Source organism: Nyctereutes procyonoides, unplaced genomic scaffold (assembly GCF_905146905.1).
Source record: "Nyctereutes procyonoides isolate TBG_1078 unplaced genomic scaffold, NYPRO_anot_genome, whole genome shotgun sequence".
Lineage (NCBI taxonomy): Eukaryota > Metazoa > Chordata > Mammalia > Carnivora > Canidae > Nyctereutes > Nyctereutes procyonoides.
In genome coordinates this window covers 9,609,958-9,637,555 of record NW_026575037.1, presented here as the reverse complement: position 1 = coordinate 9,637,555, position 27,598 = coordinate 9,609,958, and the positions used below count along the sequence as shown (strand labels likewise).

The 27,598-nt window shown below is 43.4% G+C and overlaps 1 protein-coding gene across 1 annotated transcript in view; it reads left to right on the top strand.

Annotated features, from left to right (window-relative positions):
• LOC129506016 (pre-mRNA-splicing factor CWC22 homolog) overlaps positions 1 to 15,305 on the top strand; it is a 33,215-nt gene extending 17,910 nt beyond the window's left edge. The window contains exon 2 of the mRNA XM_055319431.1: positions 14,417 to 15,305. Coding sequence (XP_055175406.1) covers positions 14,417 to 14,667 — 251 coding nt within the window. The 3' untranslated portion in view covers positions 14,668 to 15,305. The remainder of the gene's footprint in view (positions 1 to 14,416) is intronic.
• Positions 15,306 to 27,598: the final 12,293 nt, after the last annotated feature.

Genomic DNA, 27,598 nt, shown 5'->3' with positions numbered 1-27,598 from the left:
ATTTTATACAAAATACACTCAACTACACATCTCCTGTCACTCGATATTTAATCTCTTAATGGAATGGCACCATTTCTGCATCTACTCATTGGATATTACACATTACTGTTACTATATGTTAAAATGCAGATTATATAAAATTCCACTTTTTAAATATTCATAACATTATCGATGAATATGAAAGTGCTGTAAAACCAACATGTTGTGTTTATGATTTGCCATTTTGTTTCTTGCTTAATTATTTAAAAAATTAAAACTTCAATATTTTGGAAGTGATGCAGATTTCAACTTATGTTTTATAAGTATTCTGAGAATTTTATCCAATACTGACAGATTTTTAGGTAATTTGTATGGGAGTTGAATGCTTTAAATTACTTAAAGAGTTATGGTTTGGAATTAGCTCTTCCCTTCCAAAGAAATGGGTTAGCTGTAGATGAAGGCAGATTCTGGTTGAGGTTTTGTGATGTAAAATTAATGATTAGCAAAATGCTAGAAGAAGGCAGAAGGGAGATCATCTCAGTGCATAAAACAGTGGTAGAAAGCAAGCCTGTGGAGTTATTTTGGTGAGTTCTAATAAAAAATGTTTTAAAGTATGAGCCTATAGGAGTGAAATAAGATGATATAAACAGAGAAGAACAGTATATTTGATAAATTACTGCTGAGATAAAGAGGTTTTATATTAAGAAATACATAGCAGAAGAATGAAGATAAACTTTAACCACAAGCTTACAGGAGACAAGATGGTCTTTTTCAGCCTAGAATTTGGAACTGGCACATAGGCTTTAAATCCTGATTTCATTGCTTAATGCCTATTTGATTCCCCTAAGTCTCAGTCACATGTTTGAAAAACAGCTCTATGATGCTCCTCGACTTTCAAGATTATTGTGAAAATTAAATGAGATAATATTATAATGAATACAATAATTCATTAATAATGAATGATTGCCTTACATGGTCTATGGCACATAGACACATCCCTCAACGGAAGACCAAAAGAAAATGGCCAGTGTCTTTCCCGTAGACTAAATGACAAATGTGGCAAAGGATTTTCTTTCTGGGTCCTAGTGTAAAAGTCTGGGTGTAAAAGTCAGGCTCTATGGAAAGGATATCTGTCATTGCACTAATCATGCTTCAAGTGGCCCAATGGCCCCAGAGGGAAGTTCATACTCTAGATTTTCTGGGATCCAACCATTTTATGCTGTAGAGGGAAGTTGGGAGCAAGGTGACCTTCTTCTGAATGACAGAGAAGCTGTTCTTATGGACTGTGATGATGATGTTAGCAATGACAGCCATTTCCCTAACCAAGTTGACGACTGACCCAAAAATGAGATTAAAAACTAGACATTTCTTCCCCCTGAGCCCTGGAAAGCCTGAAGGGAGGACTAAATATGAAACAGGCTTGAGACCTGGATGATGTCCAGGTCAATGACTATGGAATACTCTTCTAATTGTTTTGTCGCTACAGACTTAATGCTCACAATATGCCAGTGTCTGCACATTTTTATTTAGGACATGAAATAATAATTGAATTATGACAGGCAGTTCAAAATAGTGACTACTACATTTTTGTCTCCTGAAGAAATGTACCAATTCTCTTACCCATTCTGGAATATTGTGAGGCGGGGAGGCGGATGGGGAGGGCAGAAGGACAGAGCAGGGAAGAGAGGAGGGTGTGGCAGAGGAAGAAGTGAACACATGAGTTACATCATCTGCTGCCCCACTGAAGGGACAGAGAACTTAGAGGGTTTGACATCTACATGACATAATATATTGCCAAAGGAACCACTATTGTCTTAAATAATATGAGATTGGAGGGTTTTCTTTTGTATTTAATTTAGTTTTTCTCAAAATAATGATTCTAGCAGTAAAAATCAAATAATAAAGAATTCACAAAACTCGATATTTCTCCAGCCACCTCTTGATATATTTTCATCTCTTTTAAGTATTTAATTTTAGTTTTTCTCAAAATAATGATTCTATGCAGTAAAAATCAAATAATAAAGAATTCACAAAACTCGATATTTCTCCAGCCACCTCTTGATATATTTTCATCTCTTTTAATTGTTTCTGTATTTAATTCTTTAGCTAGTTATTTCCACGAGGGTAGTTACTGTAAATATAAGTCTCTATTCTTATTATCATTTATAATCATGATGAATTAACACATAAGAAATGAAAATTTACCTCATATTAACCTCTTCTTTCCCTTTGTCTTTCCAATCTTTAGTATTCAGATTATTTTTTTAATTCTTCCATTAGGTACTTTGTAAGGTGATATAATATGATTAAAGTATTTGTTTCCATTGATTTTCTACTGTGCCATTCCAATCTGGAAAATAGCCTTGCCCTTCCTCTGCATATGCTTCCACCCTGCTTCCATCTATCAGCTCTCTATTATTCTACATTGTCAAGTATTTATTAATAATTACATTTTGTCCTGAAATTCCACCAATATTCCTGCTTTGTTTACAGGTTGACTCTGAAATTTAAAAATGAATAAGTAGTGCTTACATTAGTATAACAACGTAAACATTGTCTACTGCTTGGCAAAGTAGCATATTAGGATTACTTTTCATTTTCTTTAGGCTTTACAGTGTCAGGGTGGAGCCACTTTAAAGAGGCTCTTCCTAGCATCAAAGCCAAATAGATTTCCCTTTTTCCACCACGTCCTTTGCTTAAATAGACACCACATTTTGGATTGCCTCTTATTGAACCACACTTTTCTTAGAGTCTTTGTTTTTCTGTCTTTTTTGACCTCTCTTATTGGATGAGAGGCTGACATCTCAGCCTTTTATTAATATTCTCAATCATTGGGATCCCTGGGTGGCGCAGCGGTTTGGCGCCTGCCTTTGGCCCAGGGCGCGATCCTGGAGACCCGGGATCGAATCCCACATACGGCTTCCGGTGCATGGAGCCTGCTTCTCCCTCTGCCTGTGTCTCTGCCTCTCTCTCTCTCTGTGACTATCATAAATAAATAAAAATTAAAAAAAAAAGCAAAAGAATATACTTTAAAAAAAATATTCTCAATCATTGCCACGTTTCATCACATATTTTATTCCACTGAGACTTCCCTCCTGGTCCCGTCTGGCCTCTTTCTCCACTTGGGCCTGAGGCTCTCGATCTCCTGCAAATGTCACCCTGAAAATTCCCATCATTGTCTGACTTAGTTGGATCGACCTACGTCTTCCTTTTATTTTTTTATTATATTATGCTGGAGGGAGTACATCCTCCAGTACCTAACACAAATTGTTTGCAAATTGCATTTCCTGAGTGCTATCACACTGCAATCTTTTCTCATTATTGGCCAGAATTTTAGGATGAAAATAATTTTCTTTAACATCTTCCAAGCATCCAGCCATGCTCTTTAGAAATCTGATGGCAGTCTGATTCCCGTCCCCTCACATGTGAGCTATTGTATCTCTCTGAAAGCTTTGGGAGATATTTTCTTTTCAGAGTCGGTGATTTTATGAGGATGAAGGGAAGAGCTTCTCAGACTACAGGGCAATCTGAGGAAGTCTCAGCCAGCCCCCTGGGATAGTTCCAGTTGACAGAATTGACCAGACTCTAGGATCCCCACCTTGTTCAGTCATTGCCTGGGAGCTTCCAGTGAGTGAGGGCTTGGAGCGGATGCTGAGATGGATTCCAAAGCTACGGCACTTGCAGAGGCTCCAATAGCACTACTTCCAGCAGGCTCTGCTCCAAAGGAGAACAGAGAGGCACACCCCCCTAGTTGCCCCCCTGGGGTCTACAAAATGGAACAATGGGAGAAGAAAGAACTGTTAGACCTACATCACAGACTAAAGGCTCTCCATCTACTCCTGTTCCTTCTCCCTTTTATCTTTCATAGGCATGAATTCCCAATACGCCTCTTATACTTGTTACTTTATCTTGACTTTTGCTTCCCAGAGGACTAGAACTGACATAGCGTCCCATCTTTTCTTTATGAATATACTATCTTCTCATACTCCTCCTAATATATTTTGCTTATTCTTATAACACTCAATACATTTTTTTAAATGCATTTTACCAAATAGAGTGACCCAGTAGGTTCAAATCACATTGCAGGGAACCAAAATTAATTAGAAAAAAAGATGCCATCAATACATAAAAAAAGATTAAGACAGAGGCTAGGTGCACCATCCCCCAAGTTTCAAGAGGAGGTAAAATTTTTAATAATTCTAAGAGTTGAAATAAAATAGCAATAGGATGTGAAATTTTGATCCTGTTCCATCTGCTACTGCATAAAAATTTCAGATTTGTGGCAAGACATGCTGCTACCTCATTCAAATTATCAGTGGCAGGGAGCATGCCGGACCTTGTACTTCTAGTTATCCTCATACTTGCCCAGTCTTGTCTTGACACTGGATTTTTGGATTGTGGAGAGCAGGGGCCACGTCTTCTCTTCAGTGCCTCATAGTACTAACAGTAAGAATAGCTGCTGATTATTGTATGCTAACCATACACCAAGTAAACTGGTAAACACTTTATATCCATTGTTTTATTTAATCCATGCAAAGAATCCAGTATTGGGTTTTTGTGGGGGGTTTTTAAGTTATTTATTTATTTGTGAGAGAGAGAAAGCACGAGCAGAGAAAGAACAAAGGAGGAGGGCAAGCAGATTCCCTGCTGAACAGGGAGCCCGATGTGGGGCTTGATCCCAGGAGCCTGAGATCATGACCTGAGCTGAAGGCAGACACTTAACCGACTGAGCCACCCAGTCACCAGCAAACAATCCAGTTCTACACATGGGAACACTAAACCTCCAAAAGACTATGGAAGTTGCCCGTGTTCCCAGAGTTTGAAGGAGACATACGTGTGCCAGCCCCCAGGATCTATGTTCTCAGTCACACCCGCATACTGCCTTTGCCTGTGTCTAACACACACAAGACCCTCAATAGCTTAAGTTACATATACAAACAGGTAATAAAAACCTCATTGGATGTCATGTAATATGTATTCTATAGACTTGTGATGGGGAGGGAATGTGCAGAGCCAACTAAGTCTTATACATTTGAAATGATCTTCCTGGGAAGAAGCACCCTGTCAACATTGAATCATCTTTCATTTGAAGTTCCCTGACCCTGGAGCTCTACTAAGAAGCAGCTTTTTAATCGTTGAAATACAGATGCTGATTAGGAGACAGAGTGGAACAAGTTTTTTTGTTTTTTTTTTTTTTTTTAATTTCTCCTCTTCTATCATTCAGGGCCTCTGTGGGAGGGGAGGTAATGTGTATGCTTGCTCTCTTATAGAAAACCATCTCTTTATTTAGCTGAACCTCTCTTCATGCCCCTGAAGAACTAATTAAACCAAATCATTGACCTCTTCTGGAGTAACTCATGAGTCATTTTTTGTTATGTGAAAGAAAAAGTGTTTGGACAAAGAAAATGCCGTTGGTCTAGAACTAGAATAAAAAGTTCATACAGAAAACAGGCACAGGAGATTTGGCAGTGTCTTTGTGGTAATTTTTTTCCTAATATTCAGAAACATGAACTTTTTTTTAAGATTTATTTTTATTTTTTTTTTTTATGATAGACATAGAGAGAGAGAGAGAGAGGCAGAGACACAGGCAGAGGGAGAAGCAGGCTCCATGCACCGGGAGCCCAACGCGGGACTCAATCCCCGGACTCCAGGATCACGCCCTGGGCCAAAGGCAGGCGCGAAAACACTGAGCCACCCAGGGATCCCCAGAAACATGAACTTTTATAATAACAAATGCCATACCTTTTGTTCTTAAAAGTCCTTTGTGTATTGCACAGAATTCACCAGGGATTGCTTGTCATGACAGTTACAGTTTTGCATTCAGCTGCTTATTAGAAGGTTAGAATTTGCCTGAGAATTGACTATGTGATTCCTCTTCCTACTCTGGGAAGAATACAGTTATGCGGAGGCGAAATTCCATTTGTTTTTCCTCCTAAACTTTTCCGTCACATATCCATACTACCATAACGTGTATTCACTTCCCTCAACTCATTCCTTCAGAAGTCACCAGAGAATGGCAATCCTAACACCAGAATATAAAGTGGCAATCCCAGTCTTTAAACTGAGCTGTGACATGGACAAGGGACTGGCATGCAAAAGATGTTTAGAAACTAAGGCTGGCTAGTGCTTGGGTACTGTTTCGGCTGATGGCCAATCTTAGGGTCTATGGGAAACATTCAAGCTGATACTCTTGACTCCGTTGCTATTGCTTTGCTTGTCTGTTTGAAAGCGTTATGTCCCCTGATTCAGAGCCAACTGACATGTTTGCTTTTTCTCAAAACTGACTTAATGCAAGCAAGACTTTAAAAATTGAAAATATTTTTTTTTTGAGAGATACAATTGATCTGTAAGGACAAGGAGACAGTTGCCTAGTGATCTGAAGTTCTTTCATTCTGCAAATATTTAGCAATTACTTACTGCTTTAAACCCCTGGGCTGAATGCCAGGTATATGGTGGAATAAGACAGACATCCCTAATAAGGTCACTGCCATCATGGACCGATGGCGCATGGATCTTCATCTAAACATACATGAATTAGGATTACTGTGGGTCAAAGGCAAGGTCTGGGGAGCTATGAGAATGAGCAAGAAAGGGAAGCATTATCACTTAGGGGAGACAAATCTCTGAGAAGAGAAACTGCTCTAAGAAATAAAATCTAGGGATGCCTGACTCAGTGGTTGACTATCTGCCTTTGGCTCAGGGCGTGATCCTGGGGTCCCAAGATCGAGTTCCACATCAAGTTCCCCGAGGAGCCTGCTTCTCTCTCTGCCTGTGTCTATTTCTCTCTGTGTCTTTCATGAATAAATAAATAAAATCTTTTTTAAAAAATAAAATTAAAATAAATAAAATAAATAAAATAAAATAAAATCCATTTTAAAAGCAAAGCAAACAAACAAACAAACAAAATAAAGAATATATTTGTATTTGGTTGTATTTACAAGAAACAAAGGGTATTCCAAAAACTGATAAAAGTGGTTACCTATGGACAGTGGGGGCATGGGGCAGATGGGGACAGAGGTGGGAGTCAGACCTTTTTTAAAAAAAAAAAAGATTTTATTTATTTACTCATGAGAGACACAGAGAGAGAGAGACAGACAGAGAGAAAGAGAGAGAGAGGCAGAGACACTCCATGCAGGGAGCCTGATGTGGGACTCAATCCCGGGTCTCCAGGATCACGCCCTGAGTGGAAAGCAGACACTCAACTGCTGAGCCTCCCAGATGTCCCTGATTTCAATTCTTTTGCATAAATACTCAGAAATGGGATTGCTGGATCATGCACTATTTCTATTTTAATTTTTTTAAAAGATTTTATTTATTTATTTGGCAGAAAGAGAGAACACAAGCAGGCAGGAATGGTACGCAGAGGGAGAGGGAGAAGCAGAGAGCCCAGCATAGGGCTGGATCCTAGGACCCGGGGATCATAACCTGAGCAGAAGGCAGACACTTAACTGACTGAGCCACCCAGGCCCCCCTCTATTTTATTTTATTTTTTTAGAGACATCCATGTTTTCCACAGTGGCTGTACCATCTCACATTCCCACCAACAATGTACAAAGGTTGCCTTTCTTCCACAGCCTCATAAACTTGTTATCTTTTGCGTTTTTGATAATAGCCATCCGGACAGGTACGAGATGGTATCTCATTGAGGTATTGGTTTGCATTTCTCTGACGATTCGTGATGTTAACCATCTTTTCATTTACTGGTTGGCCATTTATGTCTTCTCTGGAAAAAAAAAATGTCTAGTCAAGTCCTTTGCTCATTTTTAAATTAGGTTATTTTCTTTACACTTTTGAATCAAAGGAGTTCCTCATATATTTAGGATATTGACACATTTCAGATACAAGGCTTGCAAATATTTTCTCCTATTCCACAGGTTGCCTTTTTACTCTGTTATATTGTTTGCTGTGCAGAAACTTTTCAGTCTGACTTAGTCCCACTTGTTTATCTTTGCTGTTGTTGTCTGTGCTTTTGGCATCATATCAGAAAGATCATTGCCAAGAAGTTCTTCCCTTATGTTTTCTCCGAGGAGTTCCTTTCAGGTCTTACATTTAAATCTTTAATGCATTTTGTGGGCTGTTCAATGAGTTCTATTTGAAGAAAACTAAAAACTGTCCATTCTTAGTCTTAGGCACTGCTTGATGGGATTTGCCTTCACCTCTGCCTTGCTTCTGGTCCTTTGGGATAGCCTAACCTACCCACTCACTCACTAGCTTTTTTGCATTCTCGAGCTTCTGAGATAATCATCCACTCAGGCCACACCTTTGTCCTTGGTTCACTGTGCTTCCAGGTAAATCCTACTCCTGGCTGTAGGATCCTAACTTCAGCCTTGCCTCTGACCTTTAGGACTAACATTTGCATTTGTTTACCATTCAAACTTTGGTTGTACTTAAACACTGTATAAATCCCACCCTAGCTTTGTGCCCAGGAAACCATCCCTAACAAAATATACTTGGCTATGGTTTGGGTATCAATTGTGGAGGTCTCCTTAATTGGGAAAAGGTTGGCAAGTAGGAAGTTAGGATAATTCACATTTTGTGCAGAAGATATATTTATTGGTACGACGAAAGAGTCGACATCTGGGTATGGTTTCCAACCAAAGAAGTAGAGAATTTATAAAAGAGCCACTTGATTCTCTAATGTGACATGACAAACATGGCTTCTTGTAAAAGCATTTTACGGAAAAACAGAATGACACAACACCAGGCTGACAGTAAAGACAATTCTGTCAACAACTAACAACTGGAGATGTTCCATGCAGCACTCAAGAATTGCTTGATTTGAAAAAAAATTAAAAAAAGATAAGGAATAAGCTATATGAAAGTGTAAGGTTGAGCAAGCCATACACTAATGTCCAGAATTTTAAGGAAAGAAGGGCATTGTGGGTGCATCTCCAACCTAAAGTGAACATTGGACTTGACAACCAGAGAGAACTCATCCTAATGATGCTTGCCCTCCCCAAATCTCTACATTCTGTGCATTCTCTGCAATTTCCAAGAGGCAGGAAAACAAGGTATCATTACTATATTTTATGTTACCTATCAACAGGCAGAAATTGCACACCAGCACATGCCTCACATTGGAAATAATTCCCTTTACACTGACATAAGAAAGAAATAACAATGTAAAACAAAGAGTGACTATTTTGCTGGCTTAAAAACATCTATAGCTTGATATTTCTAGACACAAGCATGTAAAAGATCTACTTTTGTATTCCTCAGTAAAATTTTTATGCTTATAAGACTTTCTAGAGAATGCTTAACTTTATTTGTTTTTAAAGATTCTATTTGTTTATTTGAATGAGTGAGCAAGAGAGAGCAAGAGTGGGGGAGGAGCAAGGGGAAAGGGAGAAGCAGACTCTCAGCTAAGCAGGAAGCCTGCTTGGATCCCAGAACTCTTAGATCATGACCTGAGCAGAAGGCAGATTGATCCCAAGACTCTGAGATCATGACCTGTGCAGAAGGCAGACACTTAACTGACTGAGCCATCCAGACACCCCAAGAATGCTTAACTTTAAACTGATAATTTAATTTTCTTCTTCTACAGATATATTTCCCCTGATATATATGTATAAACCCAGACACTATGAAAACAAAGATGTATTTTTTACATCTCCCTCTCCTCCTCCTCTTTCTTCATCACTTCTAAGAAAAGGAGCAGAAAGTGTGCTTAATATAGAGAATCAGGATGAAGAAAATGCAAAGTCACAGAAATTCAGTTTTGATGCTCAGCTGGTAATAGTAATAATCAACAGTTCCATAGTACTCTATAAATGGCCCTGCGTGACACTTCTACATGGACTAGGGGTTGGTTTTGCTTTATAACTATGTCCCGAGGGTCCTCCATAAGAAAGGAACAACATAAAAAGCCACAAAAGGAAGAGAAAAGGAAATAACATTTACCTAGTACTTATATGCATATCAGCTCTGTGCTGCATGCATTATAGACCTTCTCTCTTTTAGTGATGATGAGGATGATCACGACAATGACCATAGTCATGGTGGTAATGATGGCTTCCATGATCGAGATTTTCTGTGTGCCAGGCATATATAATCTTCACTCAACCATTATTCATTCAAAAATCACTTGTTGGGTGCCCACACTGTGTGCCAGGTACTGTTCTAGGCACTTGGGACATGTCAGTGCACCAAACACACACAAATCCTGACCCCTGTAAAGCCATATTTGGGGACGAGAATGGCACTAGAGACTCCCAGACAATACGCACATACACATAGGGAAGTAGAGAGTATGTTAGCAGGGGATATGTGCTTTGGAAAAATAAGAGATCAAAGCACAGTGGATCAGGATCATGGGCATGAGGGTCAGGTGTCAATTTTAGATCAGGTGGTGATGGTGGTAGGCCTCACTTAGGAGGTGACACTTGAAACAACTGAAGATATTGGCTGCATGGGTTTCTTGGAGGAGATGGCCCCAGGCAGAAGGAAGAGCATATGGAAAGGGCCTAAGAAAATGGGTGCTTGGATTGTTCAGTCGACAAAGGAGGCCAGCACAGCAGGGCAGAGGTGAGCAGTAATGGGGGCCAGATCCCACTCAGCCTTGCAGGTGGATGGAAAGAGTTTAACTTTTATTCTGAGTGAAATAATAAATCACCCCCACAGATTTGAGCACACAGGTGACACGGTCTAATATATGTTTTTTAAAGAATCACTATGTTGGGCAGCCCGGCTGGCTCAGTGGTTTAGCGCCGCCTTTGGCCCAGGGCGTAATCCTGGAGACCCGGGATCGAGTTCTGAGTCAGGCTCCCTGCATGGAGCCTGCTTCTCCCTCCGCCTGTGTCTCTGCCCTGCCTCCCCCACCCCCACCCCGTGTGTCTCTCATGAATGAATAAATAAATAAAATCTTTAAAAAAAATAAAGAATCACTATGTTGTGCTCATAATAATACTCAACCTTGCACTAGCTCTCTGAGGTTCCTGGAATTCCCATCTTACAAACAAGAAGCTGAAGGGTGGAAAAACCAAGTAAGCTCTAAGTGTGCGGCAGAGCCAGGAACTGAACCCAAACCAAGCAAGGTCTGACTTCCAAACCTGGGCATTTTCTGACCACTGTGAAAGACCTTCTCGGTTCACAACTGTTCAGGTTCGTGATGACTGAAATACAGATTCCAGGTATAGGAAGAAGCAGAATGTTCTTTCTGGGCTTAGTCGATAAAAAGGCCAACAAAACAAAGCAAAAATCAACAAGGTCTCCCAAGGCCACCGAGCTGCCATGTTTGTAGCCACCAGATATAGGATCAGAGGTAAAAACTCACCCCTTAGGTAGCCTGTGATTTAGCAGTGGAGATCAAACAATAAAATGTTGCAGGAAAAAAAATAAAAATAAAATAAAAAATAAAATGTTGCAGGAATCGCTTACAAGGAACCTATAGGCCAAGGAAGACGCCTCAGCTCTGAGGCAGAGGGAGTGAGTGGTGGAATGACTCTGCAGCCAGCAAACCCTTTCTCAGACCCAGTGTTTCCCATTGCCTAGTTGTTCACTGGCTCTCAGTTTGGTTCCAATGGCTTGAAAGAAAAGATTTTGTCTTTCTCTTGAGGTACCTTCTAGGTAAAAGGCAAAGAGCTTCTCATTTGAAGATTCCTCTCTGAGTCTTGCCACTGATTATCCTTTGGCAATTTCCGTCTGTGGAATTTGGTCTAGATACATGGCAGATTGCTGGCAATCCAGAAAACAGAAGGGAACAGAAGGCCGTCTGTGCCTTTGATGTCGGTGAACTCTGTTTCATGTTGAGTGTGTGTGTGTGTATGTGCACACACCTGCATCTCAGATTCCGGGAAAGCCTGCCAGGGCTGTGCTCCCCAACCCAGGGCCTCCCCAAGGAAGCTTTCTTGTGTAAGAAGCTTTGTGAGTATGGTGTCACCACATGGGAGCTTCGTCTGTTGGATAATGTATTCGTGTTCCCCTTCCAGTTTTCCCCAAGTGAGCTGGACTCTGCTACTTTTCCATCCTGCCACCTTGGTAATTCCTTTGGACCTGATCCTCCCCAGGCTACCTTGGCAACCATGGGGGGGGGGTGGCAGTGCCATGACATGGAAACAGGGTGACCCATGGACACCTGGTCTCTTCTGGATAGAATTCCCAATTCTGCAGTTTATTCAGCTCTGTGACACCGGAAAATTCATGTACCCTCCTCCTCTGTGACTCAGACATAAATCTACCCACTTCATAGGGTTGCATTAAACCAGATAATCCACGTGATAAGCCCAGCTCATAACAATTGTTCAATGAATGTCAACTAGTGGGAGCTTATTTTAGTGACACTGTCTTCTCAAATTTACTGCTGTAAATTTGCAGCAGTTCTGAGCATTGGGTCATGGCTTTGGCCAGTGGTAATGGCCTTTGAGGAGGAGCTCCAGAGGGCTGGCCACTGGCTTTACTGAAAACCCTGCTGGAAGGGAGAGGACAGAAGGCTGGGGAATCACAGCCTCATGCTGAGACTTCACCTCAGCTGCTTCTATCAGTAGCTTCACCCCAGGGATTATAGAAATATTTTGTGTTCCCAGAACCTTGCTCTGGGCACCATCCCAAGAGAGCTCAGTGTTTAGAATGCTGTGTCCTCAGCAGTCTGCTTTCGACTTTATGAAGCAAGAGAAACTGCAGCAGACAGAAGGCTTCCTCGGAGTGTTTCTAGGGAGGCAATGAAGAGGTTGTAGTCCCAACCGTCAAGAAGCACTGCTTGGACACGTCCCTTCTCCCAGGCAGTTTTGCTGGGTGCCGAACTCATACAATTCTTGGAGTCAGCTTTGCCCCATCCATGTACTCCCTGCTCCAATCTGTGGTCACAGTTGCTTAATATCCATCCTGTGACCCTTTGACACCAGACAACCGGGACAGGCATCAGTTGTAGATGTCAGAGACGGCTGCTCTCTGGAAGAGTCAGCCACTGATTCGTGGGCTTGTGGATGAAGCCGAATCCAAACTCCTCAGCAGAACCCACAAGCCCCACACAGGGAACGCTCTTCGGTTATCCTGGAAAACCTGCAGGAGTGCAGAGTTGCAGCAACCAGAGGTGGGGGCAGAGGCGTGCAGAGGAGCCTTCCTGGGGCGCACATCCATTCCACAAACGGGTGCTGGGGGTGGGGAGCAAGTGTGCAGCAGGAGAGCCCGGTAGGCAGGTACAAGACAATGCGATACATGCAGGGGCAGGAAATACCGTACAAAGTGCTCAGGGAGCACAGTGGAGGTGGCACGTTATCCTATAAGAATGTAGGTTGGTGGGATCTAGAAAATAAACGGATCCCCCCAATTATTTAAAAATTGCTGAGTTGTCAACTCCTACGAGGGCAAGGTTTAAACATCATTGATTTGCTTTGTATCATATCCACCATGGAGTTGAAAGCATGTGCCACTGAATACAGTGGAAGTGCTGTAATAATAAAGAAAGAGGTAGGGCGCCTGGGTGGCTCAGTTGGTTGAGCGGCTGACTCTTGGTTTCGGCTCAGGTTGTGATCTCAGGGTCATGAGATCGAGCCCGGCATCTTGCAAACTCTCAAATAAGGAAATCTGAAAAAAAGAAAAGAAAAGAAAGGAAAACAAAAGGAAGAGAAGGAAAAGAAAAAAGAGGCATTTGCTGCAGCTGTGGGCAGGGGAAGGGAGGAGGGTTGCCCTAAGTGTGGATTAATTGGCTCAGTGCTAATGAGAAAGTCATCTCGCTGCTTTCCAGAATAATCCTCATCCATCTCCATCGGAGATTCAGGCTACATCCATTAAACTTGAAGCTTCAACCTGTCTGTGCACAAAGCTGGAATTTGGCAGCCTACCCTCCCTCACAGAAGCATCAAGGAGGTTGCTAGTCTCAGAAAGGTGCTTTGTGTTTCCAAAAGAAAGCTGTTTTGAACATCTGAGCTTTTACCTTTTCCAATGTGACTCCGTAAGGGCCTCGTTACACCCTGGGCAGAGAACCAGACCCGAGACATGTGAGGGGAGAGTGTGTTCATGCACGTCAGAAATAGACCAGAGGGTCATCGTCAGAAAGAACAGCCAGGGCAAGTGAGGTACTGGAATGCCTACCTAGAATGTGAGAACACCAGAGCAGTCTTCTCTTTATGCTCAGATAACATCAGCCCCTCTGGGGTCATGTGTCTCATTCCAGGAGCTTCAGCTGAGAAGGGCAGATTTGGGACAGGCTTCAGAGGCAGGTTGTCAAGATGATTGGAGGGCTGGAAAATTAAACCCACGAGGGGAGGTTAAAGGAGACAGGTCTGGCCCCAAGTGGCTGTGGGGCTTTAGATGAGTCACTGCAGCTCTGAGGAGCTCCATCCCCTGGTCTGGAAAGTGAGGACGGAGGCTCGGTTGAGCCCTCGGGTCCTCCAGGAGCCTCACAGTATTTTTATAATCCAGGAGGAAAGGAAGCTAGGCAGTAACTTTGTCATTCATTTTAATTATATGCCTGACTGCTAAGAATCTCTGTCTTCCCTAGGTGAGACAGAAGAAGAAGAAGGAGGAGGAAGAGAAGGAGAAAGAGAAGGAGAAGGTGAAGAAAGAAGAAAGAAGAAGAAGAAGAAGAAGAAGAGGAAGAGGAAGAGGAAGAGGAAGAGGAAGAGGAAGAGGAAGAAGAAGAAGAAAAGAAAGGCTGAGACTCAGGATATTTTCCTGAAGCAAATGCAATGCAGGAGAAAGCTTCTCCCAAACAGAGCAGAAGTCAGAAAAATAAATGAAGCAAACCTTTAAAGTTGGTATTTAAAGTGATATTGCAGGTCTCTATCCTCAGAAGTGATAAGCCAACTCTCCCACCCGGAGCCCTTTCCCCTTGCCCTGTCCGTGCTCTCATGAAAACTTGTTTCTTCCACTCAGAGCAGGTAAAATGGGAATGAAAATGTGTCTGCTCCCCAAGGGATGCCTGTGACCTGTACCTGCACAAGCTGGCTTCTAGTGACCTTAGGGCATGAGATCCATGTAAAAATGGGAGGAGAGAGATACCTGTGGAAAAGCCCCCCCTTCCAGTGATGATGCTTCCTTAGAGGCTGCCTGCCAGCTGCAGTCAGCCTGTCTCCAAAAAAGCCTCAAAGGGTGATTTGTACCTGAGGGTACTAGCCTCAGTGTCCCACCCCCTGTCTCTCCACCCTGCACCTTTTCTCTGGAAGAACCATAGATTGGGAGCAAGAGTAGGAGACACGTGAAAGAATCCAAGATAGCAGTTGGGAAACGAGGGCACCCCAGGTGGCTCAGTGGTTTAGTGCTGCTTTCAAGCCGAGGGTGTGATCCTGGAGGCCCGGGATCGAGTCCCGGATCAGGCTCTCTGCATGTAGCCTATTTCTTCCTGTGTCTGTGCCTCTCTCTTTCTCATTCTCTGTCTCTCTATGTGTCTCTCATGAATAAATAAATAAAATATTTTTTTAAAAAAATAGTTGGGAAACAAAACTCTAGAGCCTATGGCTCCCATTCATCACTACCAAGGGTGTGAGTGACTCAGCCTGGTTCAGGGGCACAGGTTGGGTTGCATGGAGTGTGGGGAATCCAGAAATGGCCACGTGTTTTTCACCTGTAGGGCTAACACCCTAGGTCCCAAATATCCACCTTCTGACGGCACTCTCGGTGAGAACCGGTTCTCAACCCTGGCTGGGGAACTTTTTAAAAAATACTGATGTCCTGACCTCATCTGAGATGAATCAAGTCAGGATCTCTGAGATTTCAGGAGGAATCTCCTTACAATATAGATTATACCATGAACCACTATATGCTTCCAGTAGCAAATCAACTTAAAACACACAAAACAGGGGATCCCTGTGTGGCTCAGCAGTTTAGCGCCTGCCTTGGGCTCAGGGCATGATCCAGGAGTCCCAGGATCAAGTCCCACATCAGGTTCCCTGCGTGGACCCTGCTTCACCCTCTGCCTGTGTCTCTGCCTTTCTCTGTGTGTGTGTCTCTCATGAATAAATAAATAAAATCATTAAAAAAAATAAACACACAAAACATCAGAAGGATCATAAAGGAATAGAAAAGCTCCAGCTTACAATGCCATGTCCCTAACATAGATAACTCTCTTTGCAAAACCCTCTGTTGTCAAGATGTTAGGTTTGTTCATGCCTACAAGAAGCATGCTTTCATGTGATGTCCTTTCATTAGCTTTGATTATCTGATGTAACTAAGGAACATCTGTCCTCAAAGAGTCGTCTGCAAAAAAATTGGTTGCAATCAGTCCTGACGTTCACTAACTCTATTACCATTGCCCCAACCCATGTGATTTTGTCACAGAGCCTGGTACTTACAGGGAGCTCACTATGTCTTTGATGACGATGGGCAATCCTTCTTGATCTTGCCCCCTGAATATTTTAGCCCACTAGTTGCTTAGATGGTTTCAGGGTCATTTATTCAGAACCTGGAAAAAGTAGTAACATCAAATCAATTTTCATATCCATAGGAGCTACCGGCTGTAGTAGAGATTTACAGAATTTCATTTCCAACTACAGTTTTCCTGCCCTCCCTCATCTGTCAGACAACCAAAGGGCTCACATTTGTATTCTCACTGTAGGATGTTTTCACTTTGTCTGTATCTGCATCATTAAATAGTTCAAGATCAATTGGAGAAGGGATAAACAGCAATCTCTTTCGCTATTTATGGCAAATTTCAGAGCTGGATCCTTTGCTTCTACTTACACCTGAGTTTTCGTTGTTGTTGCTCGGCATTCCTTTGCTGTTCTCCTGTAGGTACTGGATGATGGATGGGGCAGGAGGTGCAATCTATCAAAGCATCGTACTGGCATACAGATTACAAAACCTATTATGCCAATCATCAGTACCCACTTAGAACCCCTGTTTCTCAGCTCCATTCATCTTCATTCAAGCCTCTACCTCACCTGGAGCCTTCATTGAAACCACCCTGTTTACCTCATCATCTCCTGATCATCCTTCAAGGCACCTCCTTCCGAAAGCCTTCTTTAGAACCTCAGTGTCCTGATAATATCTACTGTTTCTCCCTGTGACCACACTGAGTTCCACTAAGTTTGGACTCCTTGAGGACAGAAATTGTACTTATTCACTTCTGAAGTCACAGAACTTGGAAGGTATAGGCACTTGATAAGCTTTGATCAATATGTACTTAATATACAATTGTCCAGCTATCATCCAAAAACATTATGTTCTGAGAAAGAATATGTCTCAGTGTCCCCTAAACTAAAAAGCAAGTCACTATTCTTTGCTACAAAAGTTCCCTAGCTAGAATGGTGAGTCCTCTTTGGCTCCCTCTTTTCCAATAGTGAGTCCTCCCTTCGTTTGGAATGCCTTGTGGTCATTCTCACCTCTGGACACGGTCCCCTGCCATCCTAGGCCTTGACCTCCTCACCTCCCTCTTACAACGCAGTATTGGCATTCTCTCTACCTCCGCTTCGGTAGTCTCTCTCACCTCCAACCAATTTTGCAATCTGCTTCCACACTAATTTCCGTAAAGGGAAGAGCTTGCTTTTGCCTTGCACTTGCTCAAGAATCTATAAAGATATGGAACCGGAGGGTGTTATGCTGAGCAAAATAAGTCAACCCAGCACACATTAGAGCACTTAAAAAAAAGATTTTATTTATCTATTCATGAGAGACACAGAGAGAGAGGCAGAGGGAGAAGCAGGCTCCATGCAAGGAACGCAATCGATGTGGGACTCGATCCCAGGACTCCGGGATCTCGCCCTGAGCTGAAGACAGATGCTCAACCGCTAAGCCAGCCACCCAGGAGTCCCACATTAGAGCATTTAACAAGCATATACTATATGCCAGTTTGGGATGGAGAAGAGCGAGAGGATCTCAAAAGTGAACAAACTGTAAGCAGATAGTAACAACACCAGATTGTTATTATAGTAGCGGCCAATTTTCTAAATGTATTTTGGCTTGTGAAAGGACTCAGAAAATCAGAGCCTTGATTCAGGATGCAGGATTTTTCACAGGAGAGGGTAGAGCCTTGCAGGGAAGGTATAGAGGGATGAGGGGAAGGGTGGAATAGAGTAATAGTGCTAAGAGGAGCTAACTGCATGGGATTTGGAAGTACAGAGGCTTTTAGAGAAAAGTCAGTTACACGCCATTTAGCTGGAGAAAGGGAGGCAGTAGCAGAACATAGGGAAGGGTAGAAAGGTTCGCCCGTACCAGGTTGTGGAATGTTATGAGGCCTCAGGGTTTGGACTTTTCATAGAAAAAAAAAAAAAAGACAAAAGAAGCTATTGAGAGCTTTTGAACAAAGTCCTGGTGGCAAATTCTTGCAGAATTTTGTGACATAATTCCCTTTAGGATGTTGGAGGAGTCAAAGCTTGACCTAAGGCAACCAATTTCCTTTTTTCTTAAAATGCTCGACTTGAAAGAAAAATATCAAATAAAACTGAATCTCAGACAGTCAGGAGTTCGCTCTCTTAACGTGTGGGGTTTTGCTAAATGCATACTCTTTGCATGTTTTCAGTGTTGTCATAGAAGCAACTGGCATGTTTTTGAGGATACGGATCTCTGGTGTTTCCTGGCTTGCACAGGATGTACTTTCATTTGGGAGGTTGGATGTCCAGAGCCCTAACCAGGATACACTCACAACTTCCAGAGTTGATTGGAGGTGAAAGGTGGCCCTCATCTCCAACATGAATGGTTCTTTCAACTGTTAGCAAGAATGCCCACGACAGCAAAAATAAATGGGGCAGGATGCAACCAAAAAGGAATTCATTTTCACCAACGGTTCCATTTGCACTTAGTTACTAAAATTAATATTTACTGGAAGTGGCAACTTGTGTTCATTGTCTTTGGATCATTAAAATGTGCTCATTTGAGCCATAAACAGTGCTAGCCATTCTCAGATAACAACTAGAATGACCCGATTAGCGATAAATGCATCACAGCTCTCCTGTGGCATTTCACAGAAGCCCACTTGATTACAGTTACCCAAGACAGTCCTGGCAGGTGGGGGTTATTGGACCACTTGTTCTTAGTGGTTTCTTTCCTCAGGCAGATTTGACAGGGAAAGGATGCTACCAAGCAACTGCTCGAAAGCATTTCAGCACCTCGGCTACATTGGTGGGGAGAATAGTGTAATATTAGAATGGCAAAAAAAAGTTTAATTTATTTCAGGTTTGGTTTACGGAAGTGCTCCTAGAATCAGGACCTTGATAGAAGATACAGAATTTTGACAGGAAGAGGTAAGACCTCGCAGAATGTTGGGGAATGAAGAAAAAGGTGGAGTAGAGTAGTAACGCTAAAAGGAGCCGCTTGCACGGGATTTGAAAGTGTGGGATAAAATAAGCATTTATATGTGGAAAAATGTATTGTTATTGTCCAATTTTAAGCATAAACACTTTACACTTAAAAATAAAATAAAAAATAAACACTTTAAACTTTAAGGAACTGGTCTTACCAATTGGAGTCCCATGAATTTTATTTTGAGAGCCATTTCTCAGATAATTGATAAAATGAAAAAAAACTAAAGGATTCTAATAGAACAAAGAGAAGTAGAAGAATGAGTGAGAGATGACTCTGGCTCATGTTCTGGAGAGGGCCAGCCCGAGAGTCTGGATGCATGATGCTTCTTGGAATTGGGCATCTTTTTTTTTTTTTTAAGATTGTATTTATTTATTTTAGAGAGAGTAAGCATGAGTGAGGCTGGGGGGTAGGCACAGAGGGAGAGGGAGAAGCAGACCCCCATTTAGCAGGGAGCCCGGTATGGGGCTTAACCCCAGGTTCCCAAGACCATGACCTGAGCTGAAGGCAGATCCTTAACCAACTGAGCCACCCTGGCACCCCTAGTGGGGCATTCCTGTATCTGACTTTCAGATTCTTGGCTGAAAATGCCTCACTTTAGAATCCTTCAAGTTCAAATCTGACCAAATACACATACTCTTTCTCTGCAATCACTGAACCCTTCAATGTTATGCACATAGTAGGTCCTCAAAGATCATCCACTGAGCAAATCCTCACAGATACTACAACTTCACACATTTCAGAAATGAAATGAAGAGATCTCCATGTCTGCCTCGGGTACCTGCCCTGTTTCCAAAAGGAGCAAACACTGGATGGTGACAGAGATTCTCTCTTTTTTGATTTGTTTATAGTTATCTGGTTTTTTTGAATGTTAGTTTGTTTTCTTGTGCCTTTTGATAAAACTGAATATACTGCAAAGGTAAAATAGAAACTTCCTTTCCCCAAGGCTATGTTCATTCTTCCAAACGGAACTGAACAACTCTATTATTAGACTTAGCAATGCTTGAAAGAACTTCTCCCTAATATGCTGCTTCTGGGGGACACTGGGAAATCTTGAGACTGGGTAACCAATTTGAAAGATCCAGAGAGAATCAAGTATAATGAGAATGTCTGAAAAAAAACTGTTCTCTTGAGCGAACTGGCCCTTCTAGAGGACTTAATAACTTAGGCATATTTTGAATAACCATTATACAGGCACCATTTATAACTCTTAGCTCCTGAGTTTCCTCATTTATAAAACAGGGACAATAAAGACAATAAAGTTATGAGTGGATGCCTGGGTGGCTCAGTCGGTGAAGCATCTGCCTTTGGCTCAGGTCCTGATTCCTGGGTCCTGGAATCCAGGCCCATATTGGGCTTCCTGCTCAGCAGGGAGTCTGCTTCTCCTTCTCCCTCTCCCCTAGCTTGTACTCTCTCTCTCTCAAATATATAAAATCTTTAAAAAAAAATAAAAGATGTGGGGGAGGTAGGTAGGGGGATGGGGTAATTGGCTGATGGGCATAAAGGAAGGCACATGATGGTTGTTATACAAAACTGATGAATTAGCCCCGGTGGCTCAGCAGGGACCCAGGATCGAATCCCACGTCGTCGGGCTCCCTGCATGGAGCCTGCTTCTCCCTCTGCCTGTGTCTCTGCCTCACTCTCTCTCTCTCTCTCTCTCTGTTTCTCATAAATGAATAAATAAAATCTATTTAAAAAAATTTTTTAAAGTTAAAAAAACTGATGAATTATTGAAAACTACATCTGAAACTAATGATGGCTAATTATGTTGGCTAACTGAATTTAAATAATTTTTTTAAAAAGTGTTATCAGAATGCACTGAGTCATAACATGTAAATGTGTAGAAGAAAGCCTAGCACATAGTTAGTTCTCCATTCCAGATTTCATTATTTTTTTAGCACTATTCTTTTCCAAACTCATAAAATAAATTTGTACAATAGCCATCTCCTCTCCTTCGGGACCTAGACACAACACCTACCTCTTACTGAGCATTTCTTATATTGACCACACCTGGTAAGGAATGCAGCAGGGATTTGAACCCGGGGCAGAATGACCCAAAGCAAATCTCCCCACTCAACTACGCTCCTGCTCTAAGGCGCTAAGGAAACTGCTCTCTGCATCCCAAAGCAAAACTGAACTCAATTAAAAATAAGACCATAGGCTGAAGGCTTATCTCTGACAGGGGAGAGTGTTTGGTGCCTCTCTGAGAATTTCAGCTTAACACCCTGAGATTAGTGAGCCTTGCATCTCTGATCCACGGAGGTCTGTTTAATTCAAGTCACATGTGGGCATTTGCACTCCAATTATAACGTCAGTTCTAAATCTGTTGGTATGTCACAGAGGCACAAGTTAAAACCCAGGAAAGAACTTGAGCTGTTACTGTTCCCAAGCAGAAACATCCTTGGAAGCTTATCTGAACAGAAGGCCCATCTGAAACCTTGGAGGTCTGCCCAACCCTGGTTTCCTGTCGAACCGAAAGCAGAGAGGCCCAGACGCTTGGCCAAAAGGTTCGCGCTTGTGTGATGGGCAACCTAGCTTCGTGGATTTGGATCAGGAAGGCCAAATGCAGCCCGCAGCCGAGGACCCACAGGCGGTGACACCACTCTAGCTGGCCCAACGGTACTAGGTATGAGGAAGAAGGGACAGAAAGAAGACAAGAGTCATAAGTGAGGTAACAACGCAACAAGGCAAACCGACTTCCTAACTGGCAGAGAAGGGGGAAGAGAGCCCCCAGGATTATTTTTTATAAATTATTCTGCTAGCCTTGGCAACCAGAAAGGATCTTTTGCTATCTGGGCTGGTAGCTAACATATACTGAGCACTTGCCATCTATGTGATATGACACCAAGCACCTTAATGGTGAATGATTAAAACAAAAGTGGCTGAAAAGGCCAACGTGCAACTTCAGGATTTCCATAGAGGGTAGCATTTGGTCACAGTCTTTGCTAACAGTGAGTCACCTCTGTTTTTAGAGTTGTATTATCTCACTTGCCTGCAGCATATATTTTTTTAAATCCTGGCACAAGGTCAGCTTGAGTCAAGATGCTTCCTTGCTGTTGTGCCATGGCCATGACCTCGGGGATAACCCCATCGCCTACCTGCTTCTGCAGGAAGCAGAACCCCTGATGCCTCCAAGGCCTCCAGGAGGTATTCTTGGCCACCTCACGGTGGTGCTTCTTGCTCTGGCTGCACTTGAACTCCACCATCAAACCATATCTCTCCCCTGGGGGAACACCCTCCCTTTGCTTAGCAGAGTCAAGGCAACTTCTGTGGGAAGAGGGGGGAGCTCTGTCTTCAAGTACTGTGTTCTTAGGAGAGAGGAAGCTTTCTGAGATATCCCACAGGAGATGTCATGTGTCATTGGCCACCGCTTGGTCATATGCCTATGCTGGAATGTGACAGTCATGATTATGTTAGATTGGGATCCGCCCGCGGGGTCAGCTTCCCCAGGATTATGTGAGCTGATGTCACCACCAGCATAGATGGAGGTTAGATAAGGTTAGATAAGATGAGCGGGGGCTGGGGTAGGCATGAGTGCCATAGCAGCCAGGGGGGTCCAGGCCAGCCTCCACATTTCACAGTTCCAATAGTCCCTAGGTCTGCCCCAAAGTCCTACTTGTCTCCACGTGTCACCCCTACAGGGCAGGTCCTGCTAGTCCCAAGGAAAAGAAATCCATCCCTCTTTATGTGTCCATGCGACTCCCTACCTACTTCTATGACAGCACTTATATTTCCTTTTTATTTATTTTTTTTAAAGATTTTATTTATTTATTCATGAGAAAGAGAGGCAGAGACACAGGCAGAGGGAGAAGCGGGGTCCATGCAGGGAGCCTGACCTGGGACTAGATCCCAGGACTCCAGGATCACGCCTTGGGCCGAAGGCAGGGCTAAACTGCTGAGCCACCTGGGCTGCCCACACCTCCTTTTTTAAATAGCTGTCTTCTTTTCACACATATCTCTTCCAGCTAGACTGTGAGCTCTCCGATTATAGAGGCCATGTATTATTCAATTTTGTATTTCCAGCACCTACCACAATGCCTGGAATAAAATAGGTGCTCAATAAAGGTTGGATTGAAATGATTTCTGAATTTCTTTTATGAAAAGTCTATGTCATCCTTACCTAGAAATGGGCAGGGGGTGGCGGGGTGGGTTGCAGGCTTGGTTTCAAAAGCGGCAAAGAAAGGAAGATGAGTCTGCTGTTGGTTTGTCATTTTTAAATTAATTTCTAACCCACGTAATTCAAACAAAGGATGTAAAGGAGCAGGGGTGCTGGGTGTAATGCGTCGTGATTAATGTCACCATTCCCGTGCTTCCCCAGAGCACACGGGAGAGGGTGGGATGCAGTGATTCAGGCCTCATCTGTCTGTGCACAATTCAGAAAGACACGTTTCCCCACTCGCCCAGGGCTCTGGCAGGGAAAAACTCAGATCCCCAAACTCAGGTCATTCTAGTGCGGTAATAACCAGCTGGGTTTTCAGCAACTTGGATGGGGAGCCATCTGTTTTCCCAGCCCACATGAAAATATGCACAAGAAGGGTGCAAATCAGCAAATCTGCAGCTTCCAGGGGACCTGCTGGGATGTGCCCTCCCTGCGGGGAGCGCTGAAAGGTGGATGCAGTGTGGGAAGAGCGAGGGCCAGCAGCGAGGCCGAGAGCTGAGCAAACCCCCACGCCGGGGTCCCTTTTGGGCCTTTGCCTAGGAGAGAGCCCATCTGGCTCCCGGCCCGTGGGGGGGGGCACCGCGGAGCCCGCTGAGCGCCCCGAAAGTCGCGGGCGGCCCGACGCCCTGGGCTCCCACGTCCCGGGCCTGCTGAGCCCAGGTGGTCGCCAACAGAGGCGCTTTTTGTGTCCTGGTCCTCGAGAAGACAGCCTCCCCGCCGTTCCCACATCCCCCCCCACCCCCACCCCCACCCCCCGGGGCTGCAGCCTCTCCTCGCCTGCTCTGCACATCACAGAAGGGAATTTAGGGCCGCCTTGGCTCTCCGAAGGCAGAGGACAGTGGATTCCACACGGAAAACGGAACAGAAAGGGGGTGCTGTTAGCCCGCCAGCCAGGTGCAGCCGGCGGGGGGGGGGGGGGGGGGGACTTGGGGGCCTGTGCCCAGCCATCACAGTTCATTGTCACAGAGTCACAGACTCCTCGGCCGGCGGAGAGCCAGCTCCGGGCCCCCGGGGAATTTCAGATGGATTAATAAACAGAGTGGCCTGCGTGTAAGGCGGCTGATCCTCTAGGGGGAAGACGATGGCATGATGTCTTCAGTCCTGACTTCTGCACCCACTGCCTCCACCCACTCTCCCCCCGGGCCGGGAGGGCGTCCGCCCTGCAGGACCCTGGGGTGGGGCTGGGGCTGGGGGATTAGTGTTCCTGCCTTGCTTTGGTTTGGTTTGTGTGTGTGTGTTTTTTAAGATTTTATTTATTTATTCATGAGAGACAGGGAGAGAGAGAGAGAGGCAGAGACACAGGCAGAGGGAGAAGCAGGCCCCATGCAGGGAGCCCGACGCGGGACTCGATCCCGGGTCTCCAGGATCAGGTCCTGGGCCGAAGGCAGGCGCCGAACCGCTGAGCCCCCCAGGGATCCCCTGCGTTCCTGGTTTTGATCTAGCAACATAAACACTTTGACCACCGGGTAGTGCGTTTTCCAAGACTCCCGATGCGGCTCACAGGGATGCATCTCAATCTGGTCATCTTCTCGACTCGGTGGCGTTCGCTGTTAAACCGAAATTCTGCACCGAGACAGTGCTGCGGTCTCAACACCGACAGCGCGGTGACATCACCGCTGTCTAGGTATAGAAAGGCTGCGCGCGACCGGGAGCCGGAGCCGCTTCCCTGACGTCGTACACAGGACCAGGGGACCTGCTCATTGAGCTGGTGCTGAGGGAAAAAGAAACGCGGTGCTGGGCTTTGACTATAACTTCCCCTTCCAGTTTCTTTTTCTTTGATTTTTTTTTTTTTTTTTTTTTTTTTTTTTTTTTGATGCTAAGGTCTCTCCTCTCCCTCCTGAGAAGCAGGAACTGCCTCAGAGAGTATACTGCTCTTTGGTGTAACCCCCCGCTGGCTCCTCCTGCCCCCGCAGAGAGCTGCGCTCCTGCTAAAAGCCACTCCCGCACAAATGCTCTGTGCCTGCCTTTGTCTTCCCTTGCTGCTTGCGAACTCCCTCTAAGCCTTCTCTGCTCAGCACAGCCCCAAGAAGTACAGGTTTCTGGAAGGGAAAAGAAAGGAAAGGAAAGGAGGAAGGAAAGGAAAAAAATGAAAGAAAGGAAAAGGAAAAGGAAAAAAGGAAAAGGAAAGAAAAGGAAAGAAAGAAAGAAAGAGAAAGAAAGAAAGAAAGAAAGAAAGAAAGAAAGAAAGAAAGAAAGAAAGAAAGAACCCAAAGAATTTAGTCTTATAATGAGGAGGAAAATGCATTCTCTAAAAAAGTAGAAACTAAGTGAATACCTGCACAAGGAAAAATCATTCTTCCTCTGAACTCCTTAAGAGGAATGATCTCATCTCCATGTTACATATTTGAAGATAGACTTATTTTGCTCCTTAGTGCACTTTTCTATTTAAATTTCTCAGTATGGGGGCACCTGGGTGACTCAATGGTTGAGCATCTGCCTTCAGCTCAGGTCATGATCTCGGGGGTCCTGGGCTCAAGTCTCCCATCCGGCTCCCTGCATGGAGCCTGCTTCTCTCCCTGCTGTCTCTGCCTCTCTCTCTCTCTCTCTCTCTCTCTCCCTCTGTCACTCATGAATAAATAAATAAAATCTTTTAAATAAATACATTTCTCAGTGTGACTGAAAACTCTATCATTTGGAGTCCAAGCTTCCAGGAATTAAAATTGCATGGAGAAAATGCAGAAAATAAGTGAGTAGTGTTGACACTCCCAGCATGTGAACTGGTTGGGCAGACCTCTGAGGAATAATACCCCATAGCAAATGCTAATACTTCCAGCAAACTTTTCCTGCAGAGGGTCAAAGAATAAATATTGCATGTTTCGTAGGCCATGCGGGGTCTGCTTCAACTATTCAGCTCTGTCCTTGGGACACAAAAGCAGATGTGCAAATGGATGAGTGTGTCTATGTTCTAATAAAACTTTATCTGTAAATAAAAATAGGCGACAGGGACACCTGGGTGGCTCAGCCATTGAGCATCTGCCTTCGGCTCAGGGCGTGATCCCACAGTCCCAGGATAGAGTCCCACATCGGGCTCCCTGCATGGAGCCTGCTTCTCCCTCTGCCTATGTCTCTCTGCCTGCCTCTCTCTGTGTGTCTCTCATGAATAAATAAATAAAATCTGTTTAAAAAAAATAGGCAACTGACCAGATTTGACTCATGGTTTGTGATCTCTGCTGTGTAGTAAAGGTTTAATAAATTTTCTTCTCAGGCCAAATAGTTAGTGGGAGCTTGCAAAACCAAAGTCATTCTGTGGGGATGACACATCCCCACATGAGATGGTAACCAGCACATAATCATTGGGTCTCTTTCTTCCACTTTCTCACAATATAATAACTGACAATTTAACAGCTATTTTCAGCTTACAAAATGCATATTATCTACTTGAACTGCAAATTCTGTGAGATAATATCATATTGCACATAATTTTTTATCTTGGATTTTAAGTTTCTGGGAATAAGCAGGTAAGTTATCCAGACCAACCATCCCACTAAAACAACCAAAAATGCTAAATCTAATACAAAAAGCATCTACCTAAAAGCATCCCAAGACTAACAAGTTAGAAAGGAACTAGCAGACTGAAATGGAGGGAAAGTATTAAGGAAGCACAGAAGCAAACTTTTGCCCTGATACTATTTGCTGATCCTAGCAAAATGGAACTTTCGGTTTTGGTGACTTCATGGGGGGAAGTGGACAGAAATCAAAGTCTAGAGATTGTCTGAGCTACAAAGTCCACCAATAAATCACCCCTGTGATAAAGTTGAACCTCAAAGATATAACCCCAGGGGTAAAAGAGAGCCAGAAGTAAAGTGGCCTTATTGCAAATAAGCAGAGAGGTCAAGGGCCCTTGAGCCTTAAACTTTGGGTTAAGGTGGTTGTTCCTTCAGACATCTTTCAGACACAAACACAAACTCTTTCTGGAAGAAGGTCTGTAAAATTCATCCTGGGCCTCAGATTACTCCTATAAATGATTTTTCCAAGCACAAGTACCTAGCTTATAGTCAAGAAAATTTGGAACACAATTCAACAAAAAAAGATTTGCAAATATTTAGCTAGTAGAATTATCAGATACAAGTTGTAGAGCAAGGGTGTTCACTCTTAAAGGAGGGAGAAAAAAGAATGGACTGGAGAGCAGAAAACCATTTGAAAAATGACAACGTGAATTTTTCTTTAAACCAGTGAACTTTTAAGAAGGGAAAATGAAATCACCAAAAATTTAAAATTCAATAGAAGTTTTTAACAGCAGACTAGACATACTGAAGGAGATAATTAGATATTAGCAACCCCGTTTTTGGA